This window comes from Scheffersomyces coipomensis (genome assembly GCF_036884675.1).
Source record: "Scheffersomyces coipomensis strain NRRL Y-17651 chromosome Unknown DFJ63scaffold_4, whole genome shotgun sequence".
In the NCBI taxonomy this organism is placed as follows: Eukaryota; Fungi; Ascomycota; class Pichiomycetes; order Serinales; family Debaryomycetaceae; genus Scheffersomyces; species Scheffersomyces coipomensis.
Window position 1 is genome coordinate 1,907,729 of NW_027042895.1, and position 22,911 is coordinate 1,930,639.

Consider the following 22,911-nt stretch of genomic DNA (forward strand, 5'->3'; position numbering starts at 1 on the left):
GTATCAGTTTATCATATTTTGCAGTCTACATTTATATGCAGTACATTGTTTCAAAACAAATTTCTTTTTTTGTTTCAGAAACGATTGAATCACTTCACCAACATATAGTATGAAACAACAAATTTTGCATCATCATTTTATTATAAAAAGAGATCATTCTCTTCTCTTAGATATTCTGTCATATTACTAATCATGTTAATAATATGGAAAAATTTATAGAAAAGGCTCAATCATCAAAATAATTTGAAAAATTGAAATTAATCATGTGACGTTGCAAGAGTTTCCTATTGCTACTATGATAAGTCTTAATAATATAATTATACATTCATTCTAATAAAAAGCAAAGTCTAATAAATAATAATACATAGATTAACATAAGAGGAAAAGGAGAAAGTCGTTAAAAAAGATCTAAAATAAATAAATTGGAAGCATTATGAACACCATTAATAATGTGGATTTGTTGAAATATGAATGACCATTGGCGCTTCCTTCAAATGGTTCAAAAGAAATAGAAGGGTTGTATTGGTTTGGTTGTTGTGATTCTGATGAATATTCAACTTCACTAACACTGGAAGTGTATTCAATCACTGGAGTAGTAGTGTATTCAACGACTGGAATGGTAGTAGGGGTATAGATTTCAGACACTGAGGTTTCTAATGAGGAAGCATCAACTGTAATGGTTGATTCTGGACATTCAATCACAAACATAGTTCTAGTAAGAACTTCAACAACTGTTGTTGTACTTGAATCATCCATGGTTGAAATAGCACTATTAGTAATTAAACTAGTGGTGGTTCTTGTTGTAGTGTGATCTTCATAGGTAGATGTTACGATATCATTGGCATCTGAAGCAAGTAACGTTGTGGTTGAAACAGGCAAGGTCAATGTAGTAGTATCTGTTGGACAAGAAACGACCAACACAGTTCTAGTAGCAACTTCCGTCAATGTAATAACTTGTCCATTACCTAACTCTGATTCAATTCTGGTAGTAGTGAAGGTTTCAACTGATGTTTTAGTTTCTTCATAATCTTTTGACGTAAGACCAGTTGGAGTCTCTCCTTCTGATTCTGTACTAAAAGATGAAATGGTTGCGATTTCTAAATCTTCTTTCACTGAAGTAGTTTCTGGGCAGATGACAACAGTTCTAGTAGTAACTTGAACAACAGTTTCAGTAATATCAGCATCAGAAACAACGACAGTATTGGTTATGATCTCAGTAGTAGTACAACTTGAAGTATTATCCTCATTTTCAATAGTAACTGTAGTTTCAGGACAAATGATAACGGTTCTGGTAATAATGTCAGTAACAGTTTCAGTGGCATAATCATCAGATACTACAGAACTAAGAGTTACCACTTCAGTAGTGGTATAGCTTATGTTATCTTCTAAGGTGATAGTACTTTCAGGACAAATGACAACTGTTCTAGTAGTGATATCAATAACCGTTTCGGTAGTTTCAGAATCAGATACAATAGCAGTAACAGTGTCGACTTCAGTAGTAGTGTAACTTAAATTATCATTATCATCACTTAAAGTAATGGTTGTCTCTGGACAAATGACGATTGTTTTAGTTGTAACATCAAATACAGTTTCAGTGGTTTCTGCATCTATTACGACTGAAGTGTTAGTTATAACTTCGGTAGTAGTGTAGCTGATAGCGTCAGAATTTTCACTATCAGTACTTAAAGTAATGGTAGTTTCAGGACAAATGATAATAGTTTTAGTACTAACTTCAAATATAGTAGTTTCATCTCCAGATTCATCATCAGATTCAACAATAGTATTGGTGACAATTTCAGTTGTTGTGAAAGTAGAGGTGAGCGATGATTGGTTTTCTTCATAGCTGGAAGTTATTATCTCTGATATAGCATCAGATGAAATGATTGAACCTGATCCGGTAGAATAATCATCATTTGATGAATTTGCACCATCTTGACTAGTTGAAGTGGATGAAGTGGAGCTATATAAAGATAATTCACTTGAGTATATAGCATCAACGGAAGTGGAAAACTCATCAATAGTTGAGGAGCTATCACTGGACAAAGTTGAGTAGCTTGATGATGTAACAAACATAGATGAAGAAATATCAGACGATTCAAATGTAGATGGGAATGGACTATCACTAGATGACGGGCTATCACTGGATGAAGGGCTGTCACTAGATAACATGCTTGAAGCGTCAGATGAACTTGAACTATAGATTGTAGATTCAGAATCTGATTGACTATAGGACGAACTAGAAGATGAGACATAAGAAGACGATTGGATAGTAGTAGATGAGCCTTCAGAATTCAATGAACTATAAATTGAAATAAGACTTGAGGATTGAATTCCACTAGATGAGGTAATATCACTGCTTGATGTAAAATTACTGGATAAAGTCATCATACTGGAAGATGTAGTAGCACTAGATAATGTAGAAGATGTAATGTAACTGGCTGAATCTATTGAACTTGACAGCATATCAGTAGATAATGATGAATCAGTAGTAGAAGTTGTAGATTCGATATCTTCCAGGTAATCACTATGTTCAAGTTCCAACTCATCTTCTGGACTATCTTCCACGTCATTTTCGTTGTTTGGAGCGTCACTCGAAGTTGGAGAGTCAGTGGGTGAAATGGATGATGAAGTAGTAATGGACGAATAATACTCACTAGAAGTTTCGAAAGTGTAACTGGATGTAGCAGAAGAAGTAATAATATCACTTGATGATTCTGATGAGGTAGAAGATGCAGCGTCACTGGAAGTAAGTTCCGAAGAACTGAAATTATCTGATGATGATTCAAAGACACTTGATGATTCACTATTAGTGGTTGATGAGCTTTCACTAGATTCAGTAGATGATTCGATATCACTTGATGATGATGATGAGGTGGTAATAGATGGATAATCACTTGATGATGGATTGTAACTAACAGATGAACTATCACTTGATGATGAGCTATCGCTTGAAACAACACTACTGGAACTGCTGTTAATTTCTGAAGAAGTGGACGAAGAAGTATAACTTGAATTTTCTAATGTACTAGATGAAGCAAGTTCATTAGAACTTGGAATATCACTTGAAGATGGAATATCACTTGAAGTTTCAATGTCCGATGGAATAGTTGAGGATGAAACAGCACTAGATGACAATATTTCAATTGAACTAGATGTAATACTAGATGATGAAGAAAGACTCGATGAAGCTTCTACAGAACTAGATGATGAAACATCGCTTGAAGACACTATATCACTTGAAGAAGCTTCTGAAGAAGATGAGATATCACTACCAGATGAGCTTGAAATTGAATCGTCGGAAGTAGAAGAAAAGCTATCGGCAATTGAAGAAGTCAAAGAACTAGAACTCACTTCAGAGCTGTCATCATCATCTTCTGGACAGTATTGGTCTTCTTCTTCTTCTTCCTCTGGACAATCTTGTTCTTCTTCATCATCACTATCTGGAGTATCACTTGCAGTTGGAATATCACTGGAAACACTAGAACTTGTAGTAACATCACTAGATAATTCTGTAGAACTGGATGAATCTAACGAACTAGAGAATGTAGATGATTCGCTAGTAGTTGGAAATTGAACAGAAAGTGTAGGGACTTGGATATCCTGGACAACATCTGGGAAGTGTTCTACATCATCATCAGTTGGAATGTCACTGGAAGTTGATGCACTAGATGTTTCAGAACTGTAACTGGAATCAATAGAAGAAGAAATAATATCACTTGAAGATTCTAATGTGGTTGATGGTGTAATTTCACTAGAAGAAGTAATATCAGATGAAGATTCAAGGTCTGAAGTTGATGTAATAAAACTTGATGTTTCAGTTGTACTAGATAATGTTATTTCAACAGAGGACGAATAAGTAGTAGATGACTCAACGATGCTTGATGATGGAGAATCGCTTGAAGAAGGAATTTCATTGGATGAAGAAATATCACTAGAAACAATACTAGAAGTAGCAAAATCACTTGAGGATTCAATTTCACTCGAAGATGATTCTAAAGTGTCGGAAGTTGAAACGAAACTGGAAGAAGCAACATCAGAAGATGAAACACTTTGAGTTGGAGTATAATCTAATGTATCAGATTCACTTGATGATGAGGAATCTAATGGAGTAATAATTATACTGGATGTTTCAGTAGATGAATAAAAACTGGATGAAGTATAAACAACGAAACTAGTAGTTTCACTTGAAGATGGAATATCAATATCACTAGATGATTCAGCATCAGAGGAGGGTTCAAATGAACTTGAGTACACACCACCACTAGATGATGGAATTTCACTAGAAAGTTCACTAGATGATGAAATCTCACTTGAGGATACAATTTCAGTGCTTGATGAAACATCGCTGGAAGAACTAATATCAGATGATGATAAAATATCACTAGAAGATTCAATGGTACTTGATGATGCACTGTCGCTAGAAGTTGAAAAATCAGTTGTTGTCTCAACGTTACTTGATGGTATATCACTAGATAAAACAATATCAGTAGATAAAGATTCAATAACCGTGGATGATTCAATAGCACTTGAAGATGAGACATAACTTGAAGTTGGAATATTACTAGATGAAGTGTAATCAATAGATGAATCGACATCACTGGATGAGTCAATCTCACTTGAAATATCACTTGAAGAAGAAATATCATCTGATAAGTTAATTTCACTGGATGTGGTAATTTCACTTGAAGATGTAATATCACTAGAAGTGATTTCACTTGAAGATTCTATAGTACTTGAAGATGATACTTCACTTGAAGATGTAATACCAGAAGAAGATTCGATATCGCTTGAAGAAGGAATATCACTGGACGAAGTAGTGTCACTGGAAGTAGTAATTTCAGTAGAATAACTAATATCAGAGGTTGAACTGAATTCACTTGATGATGAAGTTTCACTAGATAATTCTGTAGATGATACATCACTTGAAGAGAAGTCTTCACTGGATAAAGTAGTCACACTAGAAAAACTAGATTCACTGGATGAAGTGATTTCACTGGATGAAGTAATATCACTGGATGATGTAATATCAGTGGTTGAAGTTTCAGTGGTTGAAGTGAAATCACTGGATGATGAAGCTGGAATTGATAATTCTGAAGATGATAAATCACTTGAAGATAATACTTCACTAGATGAAGTAATTTCTGTCGATGTAGTAATTTCACTGGAAGAACTAGATTCACTAGATGTTTCAATATCACTGGATATAGTGCTATCAGTAAATGATGAAATTTCACTGGATGAATAAGAATAAATTGAACTTGATGAAGTAGTTTCGCTTGAAGTTGTAACTTCACTAGAAACAGAGTCACTGGATGATTCTAATGAACTTGAAGAATCAATAACACTGGAAGTTGTAATGTCACTATAGGATGCACTATGACTTGATGGAATTTGAGTGGTTGAAGTGAATTCACTTGACGATGAAGCTTCACTGGATAATTCTGAGGCAATGTATGATGGCATATCACTTGATGATGAAACTTCGCTAGATGAAATAATTTCGATTGATGATTCGATTGAAATTGATGGTGTAGTTTCGGTTGATGTAGAAATTTCAGTCGAAAGAATAGATGAAGTATCACTCGAGAGTTCTAGGGAACTTGATATAGAACTTGAAGTTGGAATTTCACTTGATAATGTGATATCACTTGAAGAGCTAGATGAAAGAATAATATCTTCATCTTCATCATCGGTTGGACAATATTCATCGTCGTCATCATCTTCATCAGTTGTACAGTATTCTTCATCGTCATCAACATCATCATCGTCTTCTTCATCTGTATATTCAGGACAATCTTCTTCTTCGTCAATAGATGAACTTGGGGCAGCAGTAGTTTGTGGTGGAGAAGTTGATGAATCAAAACTAGTTGCAGTTGGAGAAACTATGGAGGTGGTTGTGTCAACTATAACAGATGAAGTAGTTGTTGAAGGAAATGTAGTAGTTTGAACACTACTTTCAGTTGTTGTAGTGGTAGGTACAACTGGAATGCTACTAGTAGAAGTTGTCGATGTAGTTGGGATAATAGGTACACTACTAGAAGTTGAAGTTGTGGTAGGTATAATTGGTACAATACTACTTGTTGTTGTTGTTGATGTACTTGGAATTGTAGGAATACTGCTAGTAGGTGCTGGACTTATAAATACTGAAGAAGAAGATTCGACAACTTCATCTTCATCTTCATCATCTGTACAGTATTCATCGTCATCATCAGTTTCTTCTTCGGTACAGTATTCATCATCTTCATCTACCGTATCGTCTCTTCTATCAATATTTTCAAATACTGGAGCATTAATATTTATAGCTTGTATTTGATAAGGAGTTGTTTCTTTTGGTTGTGATGAGATTAAGGATTTTACTTTTGAAATAAAATTTTCAACTATGGCATTTGATGATATGGCCAAAGTTAATGTAATTATATATAGTAATATAATATGTATGCTAATTATTTTCATGTTTTATAATGGATGTGGATTATTTAACACTATGGTTGGACCATTAAGAGTGAAATATATCACTGACTACATCGAAGTAGCTAATCCTCTTCATTATATAATATCATCAAAAGAGACATAGCCTTAGTTAAAAAATTTACCGATGTCATAAATCATCTCTATCTAAGCACAAGACCCTTTAACATCATACTTACCATCATCTTTGACACCCAGAAGACATGACGATTCAATCTGATGATGATATAATTCATATTGCTTTTTAATTTATGCATAGAATATTTTTTGGATATGTCGAATTTCAAATCCTTCATCGCGATACCCATTGTAACGTCCTAATTAGGTAATTTTTTCGCAACAAGATGACTGCTCATTAAAAAATATTTTGTTGAGAGAAGAGTATGTATGACTTTAAATAGAAGGCACAGGGTACGATTAGATAGATATAATTACTGTAATTATTATTATTTGTATTATTATTTGCATTATAAAATATGATATTTTCTAGAATATAGGCATCGAAAATGAAGAAGAACAAAGAAAAGAAATAAAAACAAGGCTGCTCTATTCCTTCATCTTTTTCTTGTAATCTGCAAAGGATAATTTTTTGACAACCTTCGGTGGCGATGGCACAGGTTCCTTTACATTAACAGTTTCTTCCTTTTTAACAATGTTCTTATTGTCTGTAATAGGTGCAGCAATGGTTCCTATGGAGTTAGTTCTTACATCGACTAAACTGGCAGTTTTGTGTTCAAGTGTAATAAGCTTCTCTGGTATGGATACAGCTTCATCTACCTTGGCAGAATTTACGATTGGAATACTTTCTAATTGTCCGGCAATCTTGGCTTCCACTTCTTCAACTATTGGTTTAAGTTTGTCATCAATATTATTTTCAATTTTAATAACCATATCAGAACTTATTTGGAAACCATCTTCAATATCATACTTAGCACCTTCATTCTCGTTATTATCTTCATTTTTAATCTCAGCAATTTTTCTTAAGAATTGTTTATTATTTACCATTAATTGTTGTTTATATGGGATTGAAAATAATCCATCAGGTTTACTTCGAACTCCTCTTGGAGAAGTTTCCAAAGAAGCAGTGACAGCTCCATTTTGTTCAGTATGTTCAGTTTGACTTTCAACAACTGGAACTTCATCATTAGCCTTAGTTGATTGAGTTGTTAAAGTTAAATTCATTTGAATCACATTATCTCTTTCCACTAATCTATCAGACCATGATATGTATTCCTTTTCCTTTTTAGGAAGGATAAGTTCATCCTTTGATTTAGCCAAATTGATATTACTAATTGATGATGCTTTTCTTGTAGAACGAAGTAAATAAGATGTAGCCTTTTTGATTTTAAAGATTGCACATGATGAATAACTACTTGAAGTTGAACAACCACATTCCACAAAATGTAAAATATTATCAATATAACTGATAAGAGCTGATTTATGAGCATTAGTTAAAATATCAAATTTTTCTGAATTATTATTTTCATATAATTTCAAAATTGGATGATCAGCTTCCCATTCCCAGTTTAATCGAAGTTCTTCATCTGCTGACTCAGATTTTAATACAATGGGTTTGGAAGTCACCACAAGGAATCTAAAACTATTCTGTTCTGGGATATAGATTGGTTGGATACGACAATTGGATGACGATGGACATGATTTACGAATAAATCTAGATTCATTACCCACAAATCTCGAATCAACGATAAGATCCAAATCCTTCTCTTCAGTTAATTTCAAATTCGTCTTTAAAACTTTTGGTTTTGGAGTTCCCCACATTGAATATTGATTAATGGTATCTTTAATATAATTTTCAAATAAATCAATTTCACCTAAATATTCAATGATGATTGTATTTTCAGGAATAGTGAGGACTTCGGAATCATTTGAACTAATGAATAATGATAATTTAGATATTCCATTGAATTTTTGTTTCTGATTATCCAAATATTGTTTAACTTGGATAGAAGTCTTATTGAAATTCTTCTTCTTGATTAATAATTTATGTTCAGCTAAGTATTTTTGATAATTTGGTAATAAAATCTTACTCATTTTTAAGGATTTAAATTGATTTTGAGTCATGATTTCAATATCTCTTAATGTTCGTTTCTGTTGATCTGTCTTTGGTAAATTTAAATATTCTTGATAAAATGTCTGACCTGATTCTAAAAAGAATTCCTTGATTGATTTCTTCTTATAATCATTAGTTCTTAATTTATAATAGCCTGATTGATAAGTTTCCGATGTAACACCATCTTCTAAAAGTTCATTATCTTTATTTGGAACGATTACAGTGGGAGCTTTAGGCTGTTCAACCACAGTAGTTTCAATAGGAGTGGATTCTTTCTTCTTTTCCACAACTCCATTTTCCACTACTTTTCTTCTTTTATCAACTTTTTCAGAATTCAGATGTTTTCTTTTTCCAGCTCCAACACCAGCTCCATTCTTTTGTTTTTCTTTATTATTTTGATCACCTATACTATCATCATCAACAAACTCTGAACTTGGGGTTGATATACTATCAAGTGTTCTTTGAGAATTTTTGAAATCACTATCAAGTCTTTCAAGAGTTTCAATCCGACATTCTTCCGCATTGAATTTACCCCATTTAGTTTTATCACAATAATAACAAGTATATTCATCTTCAGGAACTTCTTCATTGGTCTTGTATCCCATACAAAGACAATGCTGCCATCTATAACATACATCACATTGAATAGTGAATCCATCATCATCATCTATGCCACAAATACATCCAATTAAGCCTGAATCGGCATCGACTTGATATGAACTAAGGGGAGGAATATTGAATTGTTCTTGCTTGTTATTGAATTCCTGTTGTTCCTTACTAGGTTCTTTCTTCTCAGGCTGTGATTGAGTAACAGGTTCTTGATTTTTAGGAGGAAGTATATCATTAGACTTTACAACGATTTCTTCTTCCGTTTTTTCATCATCTGTTTTATCATCATTTTCTGGTTCAGTCAATTGATCTTCATCTTTGATTGTATCATCTGGAGATTGTTCTGTTATTTGTGGATGAGATTGAGGTTGAGGTTGTGGAGGAGGAATAACAGGTACATTTATTTTTACTTCTTCCTTGACATGTTTTAAAGGTAATGGGATATCAGCCGCAGCCGCAAGAGCAGCAGCAGCTATCACGGCATTATTAGTATTTCTTTGACCACTTTCGATATTAATTCCACTTAATCCTGGACCTGGAGATAATTGATGCTGAGGTAATTGACTTCTTTCAATTTCAGGGGATGATTTTGATCTATGATGCACTTTTTCATGATTATTAGTAGGTGCAGAACCTGAAGTTGAAGGTAAGGGTGGGGATACAAGAGCACTTAGTGATATTTGAGTAGATCGTGGATATATTTCTACTGGCTTTGGTTTTAATTCTTGTATTGGTAATGGTACAGGGGCAGGTATGATTGTTATAGGCTGTGATTGTGGTTGTGGTACTGTTTCTGGTTCAGGACTATTCATCAAAACACTGATAGAACTCTTTGAAGTCTTTCTGGAAGATTCCTTAGGAGAACTGTTATTGGATGATATAACTGGAACTGGTGGACTTACTCTATGAAATTGAGGTGTACCTGGATGAACTATAGATGGAGATTGTAATTGTTGTGCTTGTTGAGGAGGATGAGGTACAGATACAGGTATATGACTTGTAAATTGAACCTGATGAGGAATGGGATGTCCAGAAGGAATCACATTGGGATATTGATTAACTGGACTAAATGGAGGTGGACGATTCTGTTGTTCAGGACTGTGGAGTATTACTGGAGCTGGTACAGAAACAACAGGCTGAGTAAGAGGTATAGCTGTTGTATTAATAGGACTCTCCACATGTTGAGGTTGAGAAGGAGATTCGGTTGGAGATGTCTTATACTGTTGTTGTTGTTTAGCTGCCACATTAGCAAACATTAATAAGGTAGAAGCATCTTGAAGAAGTTGTTGTTCGTCTTCTTTGTTTGTCATTCTCTTGTTCTTTGGTTTCACTTGCTGTTCCTTTGTTTCTTATCTGTTTTTTTAACTGTAAAATCTTTTCACTTAATTATTACTACTTCTTCTGCTTCTTCTTCTTCTTCTTCAGCCTCTTCTAACCCTTTGTTATTACCTTCGTATATATATATATATAATAATGAATTAGAAGTTGTAAAGTATATTTATGCACACTGTTTTTTCCTCTGGTTAATATTTTTAGTGATCGCTTTTGTGGATTGTATGCAGAACCCAAACTGGTTTTTTTTTTTCACTATACGATCGTTTAATTATTACGAAATTGTAAACGACAACCAGGTTTAAAGTATGTCTAAAAACATGGTTATTATTAGATTGATTTAGTTTTAATTTATTAACTCTAATGACTAGAAGTGTAACTATATACAACGGGATGACATAATAATTTAAGAAAAAAATATCAGACAACCACTTTTTTGATGGTGCTATTTTATTAATGACTAGATGTTCGTACTAGTTGATACGATGGCAAGTAAGATCGGGCGGGATTAGGAATATTGAATGAATGAATGAATGAATGAATATTTTATTATTATGACTAAGTTGAATTCTCTTCAGTCTTTTGATCTCTAACTTTCTCTAAATATTCTAGTTCTTTCTTTAGATTATCCATAGCATAATATATCTTACTTTGTAAATAGAATGAATTACCTCGTTCTTTCGAATTGACATCAAATAGATATTTATATTTCTCCTCTATCTTCGCCAAATTCAAATCTTTCTTATCTATTCCTAAGATCTTGAGTGATTCATCAACTGAAATACCTCCTGCTGAAGTAGTCTTAGCTGGTCCAGCAGCTGCACCTCCAGCAGCTGATGCTTTAGCAGCTTGTTTATAGGCTTCGGTAAAAGCACGGCCAAACACAGATGCTCCTGTGAATATAACGTTGACAAGTAATCTATGAGCCATCGTTGATATTGACAAGTGAATGGAGTATGTATGTGATATAATATATGATTGATTCAATGATTTAAATTGCCATTAATTATCAGTTCAAATTTGATGACTTAAAATTTTGTAAAAAAAATTAAAAAATTGTCATGTGATTTAACACGTGATTGAGAAAGTGAAAAAAAAATTTTACTCTCTTCTGCTTTTTAAACAGTGATGGATATGGTTGAATAATCATTGATTCAAATCTACAAATACAAACTACAATTATAGGTCACATAATCTAACAAAAGAGATAAATAATATGTAGCACCATGCTTTCATCTGAATAATCATAATATCAAAAAAATGATACAGTTACTTATCAGAACTTTAAATATAAACACATGTAAATGCCGTAATATAACAAATAATCTAAAAGACCGAAACGAAGTATTGATTGTGACCGAATTGTTAGTATGGTCAACCATTACTTAGCTATGGGTGTATTGAATGTAATAAGTCACACACATCGATGCTATGTGAACAAATACATCAAAAAGTCTTTATAAAAAATAATAGTTATATATATATAGATATAGTATAACCACTACTGATGATTAGTTTGCAGAATAAGGGAGATTAGGGGAACTGGTTCTATTTATACTTGTTGGAAGTCGTGTGGTTTGGTCAATGAAAAGTTTTTTTAAAGTTACCCGGATATTTAATTTGAATAAGGTCTAACGCTTTCCTGTATGTAAATTATGGGTATTTTATGTACAGGATCAGCCATCTCTAAAACTGCTAAATATATCAAATATGTATGTTTATGGCAATATTTCACACTTGATAGACTAAGATATATCATTATAAGTAATGTCTTCCACCGCTAATGTGGAGAAACTAGTTCAATGGTTGAATGATAATGCATATTGGAGAAATGATCTTATAGTGAAATCATCAACACATGGAGGTATAGGTGTATTTATGCCACCCAAAGATCAAGACAATGATGAAGATGAAGAAGATGATGATGATCCATTATTATTAAGAATACCCAAATCAAATACTTTATCACCTAAGAACTCGTTCATTTATAATCTTTTAGTAGACTACGAACCTATTAATGAAACTGTTGAATTATCTACTGGAATGTATGGTATCATCATATCAGTGATTTATGAATTAGAATTAGGTGTCAAATCTCCATGGTTTGATTATTTAAATTCGATAGATTTCACCCATGCCTCCTTACCAATCTGTTTATGGACTGATGAAGAGAAAGAATTATTAAAGCATACTGAATTGGATTTAAGAAATTTAATCAATTATAATGAATTGATTGATTTTTTCATTGAATGTATTCAATTTGCTAAATTTAATCAAAAGTTCACTCCTATTCCAAAATTATTAAACCTAGATATTGAAAACATCGATATAGAGAATCAAACTTTAATTTTAAATCTGTTCAAAGCCAATATTGATCAATTTGGAAGAATCATTCAATCAGTTATTTCAAGAGCTTTTACAATTGATAATTTTTATGATTTAGGTATGGTTCCTGGAGCTGATTTATTTAATCATATGGCACCGAAATTATTGAATGATAAAGTTGAAGGTCAAGAAAATATTCATTTTGTTTGTGATGGTGATGTTTGTTATGAATGTGGGGAAGTTGAATGTGATCATATGGAAGTGGGTAATGACGATGATGAAAGTGATGAAGAAGGTGATGATAATGATGATGAAGAGCATAATGAAGAACCTGATGAAGATGTCGAAGATGTTGGAAGTATTGAAGAGCATGATGATGATGATGATGATGATGATGAAGATATAGATGAACAACAAGAAGAAGAAATAACATCTATTACAATGGAATACATTGCAAAAATGGAACAAGAAAACGATCAAGACGAAGAGGAAGGATCAGCCTCTGAAACTGAAAGCATGGAAGAAGATGAAGCACCTGAAGATGATGAAGATGATGAAGATGATGTCAATGAAGAAGAATATATGACTCCAGCTAAAGCAGTATTGGCTGAAGATTTATCTGATAGTGCCAAATGTTGTGATGTGATCATCGTTGCACCTCCATCTCAAACTCATGAATATGAAGTATTCAATTCTTATGGTAATGAACTTTCAAATCCATTTTTATTACAACGTTATGGTTTCATAACTAAGACCAATGTTAATGATTCATGTTTATTAGCAGTTCAATTGTTTCAATATATCAAAGACATTAAAGCCAAATCTTCCAAGAAGAATATTGCTCAATTAGAAGAGAAATTATCATGGTTGGATGATATTGGATTTCATGTTTTGAATCATGTTATAGATGGGACTGAACATGGTCATCATCATGGACATGATCATGATCATCATGACGGACATGATCATGATCATCATGACGGACATGATCACGATGAAGAAGATGAAGAAGATGAGAAGGATGTGGTTGAAACTTGGTCATTAGCATGTAGCATAACTTATGCTGGTAAAGCTACCCCAGAAACATATGCCATCTTAAAATTAATCCAATTACCATATCTTCAATTCAAAGATAAACTCTTATCTACAAAGAAAGAACACGTATTAATCAAACGAGTTAAATCTCTCTTAGTGGATACTACTAAATCTGAATTAGAACAATTCAATCAGCTTATAAAACAATGGTGTCAATCAAAAGTTAAAAAGTATTGCAAAAAGGATAAAGTTGCAAATACCTCCACCAACAGCATAATTATTCAATCTATTATCGAACAAGAGATCACTATATTGAATAAATTTATAAAGAAGCATTAGTCACTCTGTATATAGCAACCTTGTAATATAACGTGCAAATGTGTAACTGAAGGTCTGAAATTAGATTATGATTGCCGTTTTTGGTATTGGTGTAAGTTAAAGCAGCGCATAACTAGGTGCTCACATAACAAACAAAAAAAAAGCAGGGGAACGGAGCGCTAGGCATAAAATTAAATTAAATTAAACAACTAATTATAAATAACGAGTCATATTTGAATTCAATACCATGTCAATGATTACCATAGAATCAAATAATAGTAGGAACATGAGTGTTGATATAGATAAGGAGCAGGATTTCATTAATCTTTATTCTGATGAAGATTATGGTGAAGAAGAAGACGAAGAAGAACAGGAGGAGTTTGAGTATGATGATGATGATGATATTGATAACGAATATGCTATGGATGGAGAGTTGTATGAAAGTAGTGCAGAAGCTAGTCCTGTTCTTGATGTGGGATGTTTCATGAGTGAGTTCAATGATAAGATTTATCATCCTTGGACTTTGAAATCGTTTATCAAGGGGAAATATCTTTCTAAAATGCCTAATTTACAAAATCATTTACCTCAAGTTAGTTATGATGATTTATTAATCATGTTACAATATAAGAAATGGCAATCAGAAGAAGTTATAAATAGTTATTTTGATAATCCTGATCAATTATTGAAAGCTTGTGGATTACCATTCAAATGGCAAGAATCAAATAATACATTTGATCTCATTAATAATTTCACTTGTCCTATTTGTTGTGAAGATTATATTGAACCAACCACGGTTTATTCCTTAGCTTGTAATCATAAATATTGTCTTCAATGTTATAATAGTTATATCAGCAATTCTATACTATCTGGGAAATTAATCAAATGTATAGAACCAAGTTGTGCATTAACTATACCTCATAGGGATATTGATAGAATTTTAAAAGTTGAGGAACCAAATCAATTATTAAACTCATATGCTAAATCATTTATAAATCAAAGTACAGATCAATTCAAATGGTGTCCATCAACCGATTGTGTTAGTTTTACTGAGATGATTAAAAATTATAATGCAGATGATATTGATGAAGATTATGAATCAAATGATATTTCAAATATTCCCATTGTGAGTTGTATTGAACGTCATGAATTTTGTTTTAATTGTAATTTTGAAAATCATTTACCATGTCCATGTTTTGTGGTTAAATTATGGATTAAGAAATGTCAAGATGATTCTGAAACTGCTCATTGGATGGATGCTAATACTCATAATTGTCCTCGATGTGAAACTAGTATAGAAAAGAATGGAGGATGTAATCATATGACATGTCAAAAATGTAGACATCAATTTTGTTGGATTTGTTTAGGAGATTGGAATGCTCATAATGCTGGATTTTATACTTGTAATAAATTTAAAGATGGTGATACTAATAGTAAAGATTATGAAGATAAAAAAGCAAAAGAAAGTCGAATTTCTTTAAAACGATATTTACATTTTTATAAACGATTTGCTATTCATGAAAGTTCAATGAGAGGAGATTTACTTACTTTAAAAAAGGTTCATGAAGTTACTAAGGTTTATATGGAAGATCGTAAGAATCAAGAAAAGAATTTATCATGGAATGATGTTCAATTTTTAAGTGATGCCATTAGAGCTTTAATAATTGGTAGAAAAGCATTAAAATGGACTTATTGTTTTGCATTTTATTTAAAGAATGGGAATTTTACTGAAATTTTTGAATCAAATCAAGATTTCTTAAGTAAAACAGTTGAAGATCTTTCTGAAATATTTGAAAAGATTATCTCTAAAAAGAATCGTAATAAAGTTGAAACCATCATGCAAGAAAAGAATCGAATTATAAATCTTAGTGATTTAATCATATCAAGAAAGAGATCATTGATAGAGGGAGCTATTGTCAATGTTAATGAAGATTTATTAAGGTTTAATACTTAGTGTGTACATATATATATATATATATATTCTCTATCATCTGTATATATCTATCATACGAGAAAATATAAGGTTTGGGCTATTTTTGATTTGTGGTAGTGTAGTTATATGTGTCAATTGGTGGAGGGCGGCGGCACATAAGAGCCAGTCGGATCTTGGGCGCATCAGCGACATTCGACATGATCTGACCGGATCTTTGTGCGACATCTCTTATCAGTTCAATTAACAAATTGAGATTATCTTTAACAAATTAAAATTTGTTATCCGCAGGACTGAACCAATTTTTGGTAATAATAATAATAATAATAATATTGATTAATATCTATTATCATTAAATTGTGTGTGTAAAATTATGATCGGAATTCGATAATTGGCAATGAATAACGAATTGCAAACCACTAATAGAAATAGTGCTCAGATCAATTATTATCTGCCAGTACTATCTACACCGTCATTAGCAGAAAATATTGTAGCAGCAGCATCAGGTACTCAGGGTCAATCGCAGGTACCAAATTTAAGTCAATTACCACAACAATTACCCCAACCATTTAAAAAGAATAGTACTAGTACAATTAGTACCACTACTAGTAACGAAATGGATCGTGAAAATAGACATTCTCGAGATTTAATGGATAGAAGAATTCCAACTCGAGATCCGGAATTCTTGCAATCAACTACTACTAGCAATTCAACTACTCCATCAAATCGTGATCCAAATGGTTATCGATCCGCTAGTGAATCAAGAGGAAAGAGATTTTCTCGAGTTAATTCAGATTTACTTCAAACTGCTTTAAATCAGAATTTTATACTAACGAAATCAAACTCAACTCATAGTTTATTAAATCAACATGATTCAAAGAATATACCGATGAATCCTCAAGATTTACAATTACAAATGCAACTACAAATACAACAACAACAGCAACAACAACAGCAGTTACTGAACCGTCCTCATATAAAACGATGGAATTCATATAATATCGCTCGAACTAAATTCGATCTCACTAATACTAATGATAACGATAATGAAAAATTAAACCTTGACTTACCACCACAAGTACAAGTACAACCACAGCCACAACATCAACATCTTCCTCATCAACAGCTGAATCTTCATCCTCTTCCCTCTGAACAGCAAGAAAAAAGCAGCATCTCGCCATTAACCGTCTTAAAAGATGAATATAATACTAAACGACCAGTCATAACAACTTCTTCTTCAACCCTTTTTAATACCGATAATTCATTTCAAAATTTAGTTGATAAATCAGATAATGTTCTTGATTCTCAAATCAATCCTCAAAATGCATCACCTTCCAAATCTAATAAATTATATCAAAAAATAAATCATATCATAAGTATAGCTCATGATAGTATGCATTCATTAGTACCGATGCTATCTATAAAAGATGGTGTTGTCGAAGAAGTTGAAGGTGAAAATACTGTTGCAACCACCGTGAATAGTCGAATGGCAAATTATCAAAGTGAACTGGATGATGGATCAGATGATGATGATACTACTATCAATAATATTCATCATAATCATAATGGTAATGATCTAGTGGATGAATCACTTCAAAATAACGATACTCAATATAGATTGGATCTGTGGAAATCACCTATCATGGAAGAAAATCTCATCATGGATCCTCATGATGTTAATGAAATCATTGAAGAGATTAATGATTTTCAAAATAATTTTGTATATAAATATAATACTAGTAATCCAAATCCTGATACAAATCCTGAAACTAATGAAAGAATCAATAGAACTCAACAAAAGTTATTGGATTATAAAGAATTATATTCTACTGATGAATTCATTAATCGGGCTTCCAATTCTTCAACTTCATCATCAGCATCATTAGCAGCTTTAAATATTGAAAATTCTTATGATTTGAAAATCCAAAATGAAACAATCTTAACTCAATATAATTCCATTAGATTAAGATTCCCTACTAAGATAGTTAGTTCAGGTAAATCTAAATCATCCACTGCAACTACCACAGCAACCACAGGCGTATTGGGATATTTGAATCGATATAAACCAATGATATCCAATCCAAAGAATTCAAAACAACTAGACAAGGATAACAAAATTTCCTTTGATGATAAAGATGATATATTGAGAAATATTTGGGAAAATGAATCAAGGAGTTTCTTTCAAAGTGAATCTTCAAATAGTGTTAAATTAATGTAATAGTTAATAATCTGTAATAGAGCTCATAATATATTAATAAATAAATATTCGAAATACTTGTAAATTATCTATCTATCTATTGTGGCTTTGTATGTATATCTTGTTGATCATTGGTAGGTAAAGTTGATTGATTTTTATAAACAGGTTGAGTTTCATATGCATTTGGTTTACTATCGTTGATAGTACTTGATTTCTTTGATTTGGACTTCTTGATTTTATCGGATTTCTTATGAACATGACCATGATCACATACAAAGTCATCATTATCATCGTCATTATGGTCGTGATCATGATCATGATCATGATTATGGATATTATTACGTCTATCACCTTCATCTCCCGATAAATCACTACTGGAATCATCTGACGAACTACCAGATTCCTCACCAAACTCACGTTGAGGATGAAATATACAACATATCTTTGATTTCTTCTTATTCATATGTTCATTATCTACCACATCTTCATTCCAACTCACTTGCGGTCTTGTCTTCCCTCGTTTCTTCGTCTCTCCATCTTTATTCCTTAGTCTTAAAATCGGCTGAGCAGTTTCTGTTCTTGTCACTGTCTGTGTTTGTGATCTAGGTTGAGCAGTTGATGACATTGTTCTTTGGTTGTATGTAGATATTATAAGTTAGCAAATTTAAACTTGTGATTTCTAATATTTTTGTATGACGCTTTTTTTTTTTATGGTTTTCGTTTGTCATTTTTGGATTGCCGGTTTGTCATAAAGTTTTGTCGCAAATTTTAACGGTTTGTCATTTTTCGTAAAAAAATAATTGTGAAAAAAATGAAATCCAAAATGGGGGAGAGGGGGTTATTTTTTAACAACTAAATATAGATAGTAAAGCTAAAAAAGGAAACATTCTTAAAATATCGCTTTTCCTTTATTATAATTCTAATTTCCACAAATGGTCATCCTAAAAATAAGCCAAAGCGATTGCGATGATTATGAAAAACAGGCTCAGCTGTATAATTTAAGCTTAGGGATCTTAATACGACGAAAGATAAGATGACCCTTCTACGAGACTAGACTCTATTTTTAGAACAACAGTTTTTTGCAAATAATGGTGGTGACCACTATCTTCAAACCTATTATTAGATCTGATAATCTTTTCTCTGTAATTGTTGTAGTTATGAAGAAACTATAAAAATACTATAATATTCTGATAAATAGAATTTGACAAAGCTAAAATTTTCAACTGCAAGCTAACATGAGATTAATTTCCAAAGTTTTAATTTTCAATGCATTATTGACTTTTGCATTAGCTGTCGAAACCTCGAAAGATGATGGTAAATTTTTAAAAATGGATATGACCAAAAGATCTAAAGGTGCCATCGAGAAGAGATCTGCAGACGGAACAGTTGAAGGGTACATTCAAAACGGTCATTTTGAATATCTTGCAATTTTAGAAATTGGATCCAATAAAGATCCTGTTGCTTTAACTCTTGACACTGGTTCTTCAGACCTTTGGGTAATGTATAGTGACGTCACCTGTACTCCAAGAAGTTCAAACAAAAAAAGAAGTACTAATTGGTTTTCATCATTAGCTAACACTTTTGGATTCAAGAGAGATGATACTGATAACACAGATAATATATGTACTTTGTATGGTTCATTCAATGCTGATAATTCTACTACTTTCCAAACAAACACAACTGCTCCTGAATATGACAATACATATCAAGATGGTTCTGGTTGTACCGGAGTGTATGGAACAGATAATGTTGTATTTGGAGGTGTCACTGTTGAGAATGTAAATCTTGCTGTTGTAACAGCTGCCAGTGGTGTATATACTGGAATATTAGGAGTAGGACTTCCAAAAGATGAAAGTAGTGATCCCATTTATGGGTTCACATACCCAAATTTCCCAGATGCTTTGAAATCTCAAGGAATTATTAATAAAATTGCTTATTCAATTTATTATGGAGATACAATTGATACTGCTGGTAGTATAGTATTTGGTGGAGTTGATACTGCTAAGTATAGCGGAGATTTAATGACAATTCCAATTTTAAAAAATACAAATAATGAATATGTTGAGTTTTGGATTGCACTTGAGGGGATTGAGCTTTCAAACGGAGAGGACACCGCTCTAATCGATGGAAATTCTTATGCATTTGTTCTCGATTCGGGTACTACAACATCATATTTTCCGCAAGACTTGGTTGAAACTATTGTTGCATCCTTAGGAGGTGAATATAACAGTGAAGATGAATTATATCAAGTTCCATGTACACACGATCAAAGTTTAATTCTTACTTTTAATCTTGGTGGATATAAATTGAACCTCCCTGTTGCTGATTTATTGTCTTATTCTGAAACTAATAGCAAGATTTGTGAATTACAAGTAGAGGTCACTGGTCAAGACGATGACTCACTTTTTGGAGCCATGGTTTTAAGACACGCGTATTGGGTATATGATTTAGAAAGCTTAGAAATTAGTGTTGCTGATGTGGTTATTACTAACGAAGAGAATATCGAAGCAATTGTTCTGTCAATTCCAGGAGCCAGCCAAGCACCAGGTTATTCCAGTACATTTATCCCTGACTATGATCCAGCCCAAGCCAGCCCAACTCTTTTCTCATATTCAACTGGTAAATTAGAAGGAGCTGACAAGCTTATATTAGAAGGGGCAAACACAAAAATACCTTATTTTGCCAAAGGTTATTCATATGGTCCAAATACTGTTACAGAAGATAGTTCTACGTATGTTGGTCTTGCCAATGCAAGAGAAACTTCCCAGTCTATTTTCATTTCAGTTTTTACATTATTCTCAATCTTGATATTGGCTTAATTGAATAAATCATTTAGTTCCTTTGTTTTAAATTGGTTGCTTTAAGAATTATAATACATGTTTTTCCCTAATAATTTAAAAATTCGTTTTTCAGTAATTGGTTTGTAAAGGCGGTCTTATCTCGTAAATTTCACAAGAAAGATTATGGGCTCTAAATACTAAATGGTGGATCCGTCCTTGAAACAACTAACACAAATGTTGGATCTCATTCAACAACTATCAGTACACGCGCAGGAGTAGGAATGAAGATGACGGCTGGTCTGTTTCTACTTATTGTTATGTACTCAGTCTTAATCTTGTGTGGTTTTTTTATTTAATGGACTACCACTTATTTACTTAAGGCTTAGTAAATATCCATCCTTTCAAACTATTAGTAGAACGATTTGTTTCGCAGCTTTGTTGGTAAATATGTTATATATATATGAATTAAATAAATTATGAATTGGTAGCTCTCCATTTACAAAACTCCTGCATATATGAAAACCATGTCATGTGATCAATTTTTGTTTGTTCTGTCTGAATTATTTGTTTGGTCGTGTTCATTTATAAATCAAACACACCATAGATCATTAAGCTGAATGAATTGCAATCAAGCATAGTAACCATGAGTAAACGTATCAATTTGCCTTATAGTACTCAGGATCTTTTCCCTCAAGTGGCAGGAACTCCCAATTCACTGAGATTGGTGGGATCAACTACGGCAGGGTCTATAATATCAAACAATTCATCCATGATAAATCATAATTATACCTTTCATCCAGCATCAACCAGTACATCATCATCATCCACCACAACATCTACTCTATCTAATCGATTCCAAAATCTTAAGAAGATGTTCAAACGGTTATTCAAACCTACCACTCTTGATTTTGAAACTGCCATTTGGGAAATCTTTCATCTTATTATAAACCCTAAGAAAATGTATCGATCCCATTACTTTTATAAACAACAATCTACATCGACTAATGGGAAGTCAAGTTATACTAGAGATGATCCATCATTCCTTATATTGCTTACGGTATTCTTATCCATAAGTGCCATTGCTTGGGGATTGGCTTATTCTCCAAGAGTGGTTGACATACTAAAATTAATTGTTTATATGGTTTTCATTGATTTTTATTTGACTGGAGTTATAATTGCTACTATTTCATGGTTTATAACTAATAAATTATTCAATAATACTTATGGAAACTTGGGAGGGTTAAATAAATATAATTTGAATTATATCGAATGGGGATTTTGTTTTGATATTCATTGTAATTCATTTTTAGTAATTTGGGCTTTACTTTATTTATTACAATTTTTATTATTACCTTTATTAAGATTTAAAAATTCCATCTTCTCCCTTATATTAGGTAATTCATTATATTTTGGATCTATTGGGTATTATTTCGTCATTACATTTTATGGATTTAATTCATTACCAGTTATAAGTTCATTATCAAACAATCAAAGATCAAATGGTTCAACTAGTCCAGCCAGATTATTACAGTTAATTATCATAGGTGGTATCTTACCCCTCTTAGCCATTGCATGGCTCATTACCGTTTGTTTTGGATTTAATGTGGCCGATGCTATGGTTGACACTTACTTCAATTAAACCGAAAATCATTTTTTACAATGAATAATGCATTGATTTTATTTCTATAGTTTATTAGAAAATGAATACAACCCCATACTTATGAAAATCTTTTTGAAATTTATGTATGTATTTAAATAACGTAATACTAATAATATAAACATATAAATAAATATTTTTAATGATAATTTGATTGATTGTCTTCTCGATTCTTTTTTTTTTTTTGAACGC

The 22,911-nt window shown here is 32.3% G+C and overlaps 9 protein-coding genes across 9 annotated transcripts; 5 read left to right on the forward strand and 4 right to left on the reverse strand. All coding sequences in view use genetic code 12, as the record gives it.

Annotated features, from left to right (window-relative positions):
- Positions 1 to 123: 123 nt before the first annotated feature.
- Positions 124 to 6,734, reverse strand: DFJ63DRAFT_176109 (uncharacterized protein). The gene has a single exon (XM_064903767.1). The coding sequence runs from the start codon at positions 6,451 to 6,453 to the stop codon at positions 409 to 411; it is 6,045 nt and encodes a 2,014-aa protein (XP_064762144.1). The 5' UTR covers positions 6,454 to 6,734; the 3' UTR covers positions 124 to 408.
- Positions 6,735 to 6,894: 160 nt separating this feature from the next.
- SET3 (histone-binding protein) lies at positions 6,895 to 10,806 on the reverse strand. The gene has a single exon (XM_064907077.1). The coding sequence runs from the start codon at positions 10,456 to 10,458 to the stop codon at positions 7,015 to 7,017; it is 3,444 nt and encodes a 1,147-aa protein (XP_064762145.1). The 5' UTR covers positions 10,459 to 10,806; the 3' UTR covers positions 6,895 to 7,014.
- A 232-nt stretch (positions 10,807 to 11,038) lies between these two features.
- Positions 11,039 to 11,410, reverse strand: PAM16 (import motor complex subunit; the record flags this gene model as incomplete). Its single annotated transcript, XM_064908322.1, has 1 exon — positions 11,039 to 11,410. One exon carries the CDS (start codon positions 11,408 to 11,410, stop codon positions 11,039 to 11,041), a length of 372 nt encoding a protein of 123 aa, XP_064762146.1.
- Positions 11,411 to 13,178: 1,768 nt separating this feature from the next.
- Positions 13,179 to 14,482, forward strand: DFJ63DRAFT_319596 (protein-lysine N-methyltransferase). The gene has a single exon (XM_064907078.1). The coding sequence runs from the start codon at positions 13,247 to 13,249 to the stop codon at positions 14,177 to 14,179; it is 933 nt and encodes a 310-aa protein (XP_064762147.1). The 5' UTR covers positions 13,179 to 13,246; the 3' UTR covers positions 14,180 to 14,482.
- Positions 14,483 to 14,572: 90 nt separating this feature from the next.
- DFJ63DRAFT_319597 (E3 ubiquitin-protein ligase) lies at positions 14,573 to 16,417 on the forward strand. Its single transcript, XM_064907079.1, has one exon. The coding sequence runs from the start codon at positions 14,580 to 14,582 to the stop codon at positions 16,107 to 16,109; it is 1,530 nt and encodes a 509-aa protein (XP_064762148.1). The 5' UTR covers positions 14,573 to 14,579; the 3' UTR covers positions 16,110 to 16,417.
- Positions 16,418 to 16,482: 65 nt separating this feature from the next.
- DFJ63DRAFT_313931 (uncharacterized protein) lies at positions 16,483 to 18,303 on the forward strand (the record flags this gene model as incomplete). The annotated part of the gene is made up of 1 exon (XM_064906261.1): positions 16,483 to 18,303. The coding sequence occupies one exon, from the start codon at positions 16,483 to 16,485 to the stop codon at positions 18,301 to 18,303; it is 1,821 nt and encodes a 606-aa protein (XP_064762149.1).
- Positions 18,304 to 18,341: 38 nt separating this feature from the next.
- On the reverse strand, positions 18,342 to 19,212 carry DFJ63DRAFT_177365 (type 1 protein phosphatase-activating protein). The gene has a single exon (XM_064903777.1). The coding sequence runs from the start codon at positions 18,905 to 18,907 to the stop codon at positions 18,380 to 18,382; it is 528 nt and encodes a 175-aa protein (XP_064762150.1). The 5' UTR covers positions 18,908 to 19,212; the 3' UTR covers positions 18,342 to 18,379.
- Positions 19,213 to 19,517: 305 nt separating this feature from the next.
- On the forward strand, positions 19,518 to 21,101 carry DFJ63DRAFT_336106 (pepsin-like aspartic protease; the record flags this gene model as incomplete). Its single annotated transcript, XM_064908323.1, has 1 exon — positions 19,518 to 21,101. The coding sequence occupies one exon, from the start codon at positions 19,518 to 19,520 to the stop codon at positions 21,099 to 21,101; it is 1,584 nt and encodes a 527-aa protein (XP_064762151.1).
- A 604-nt stretch (positions 21,102 to 21,705) lies between these two features.
- Positions 21,706 to 22,701, forward strand: DFJ63DRAFT_313934 (uncharacterized protein; the record flags this gene model as incomplete). The annotated part of the gene is made up of 1 exon (XM_064906262.1): positions 21,706 to 22,701. The coding sequence occupies one exon, from the start codon at positions 21,706 to 21,708 to the stop codon at positions 22,699 to 22,701; it is 996 nt and encodes a 331-aa protein (XP_064762152.1).
- Positions 22,702 to 22,911: the final 210 nt, after the last annotated feature.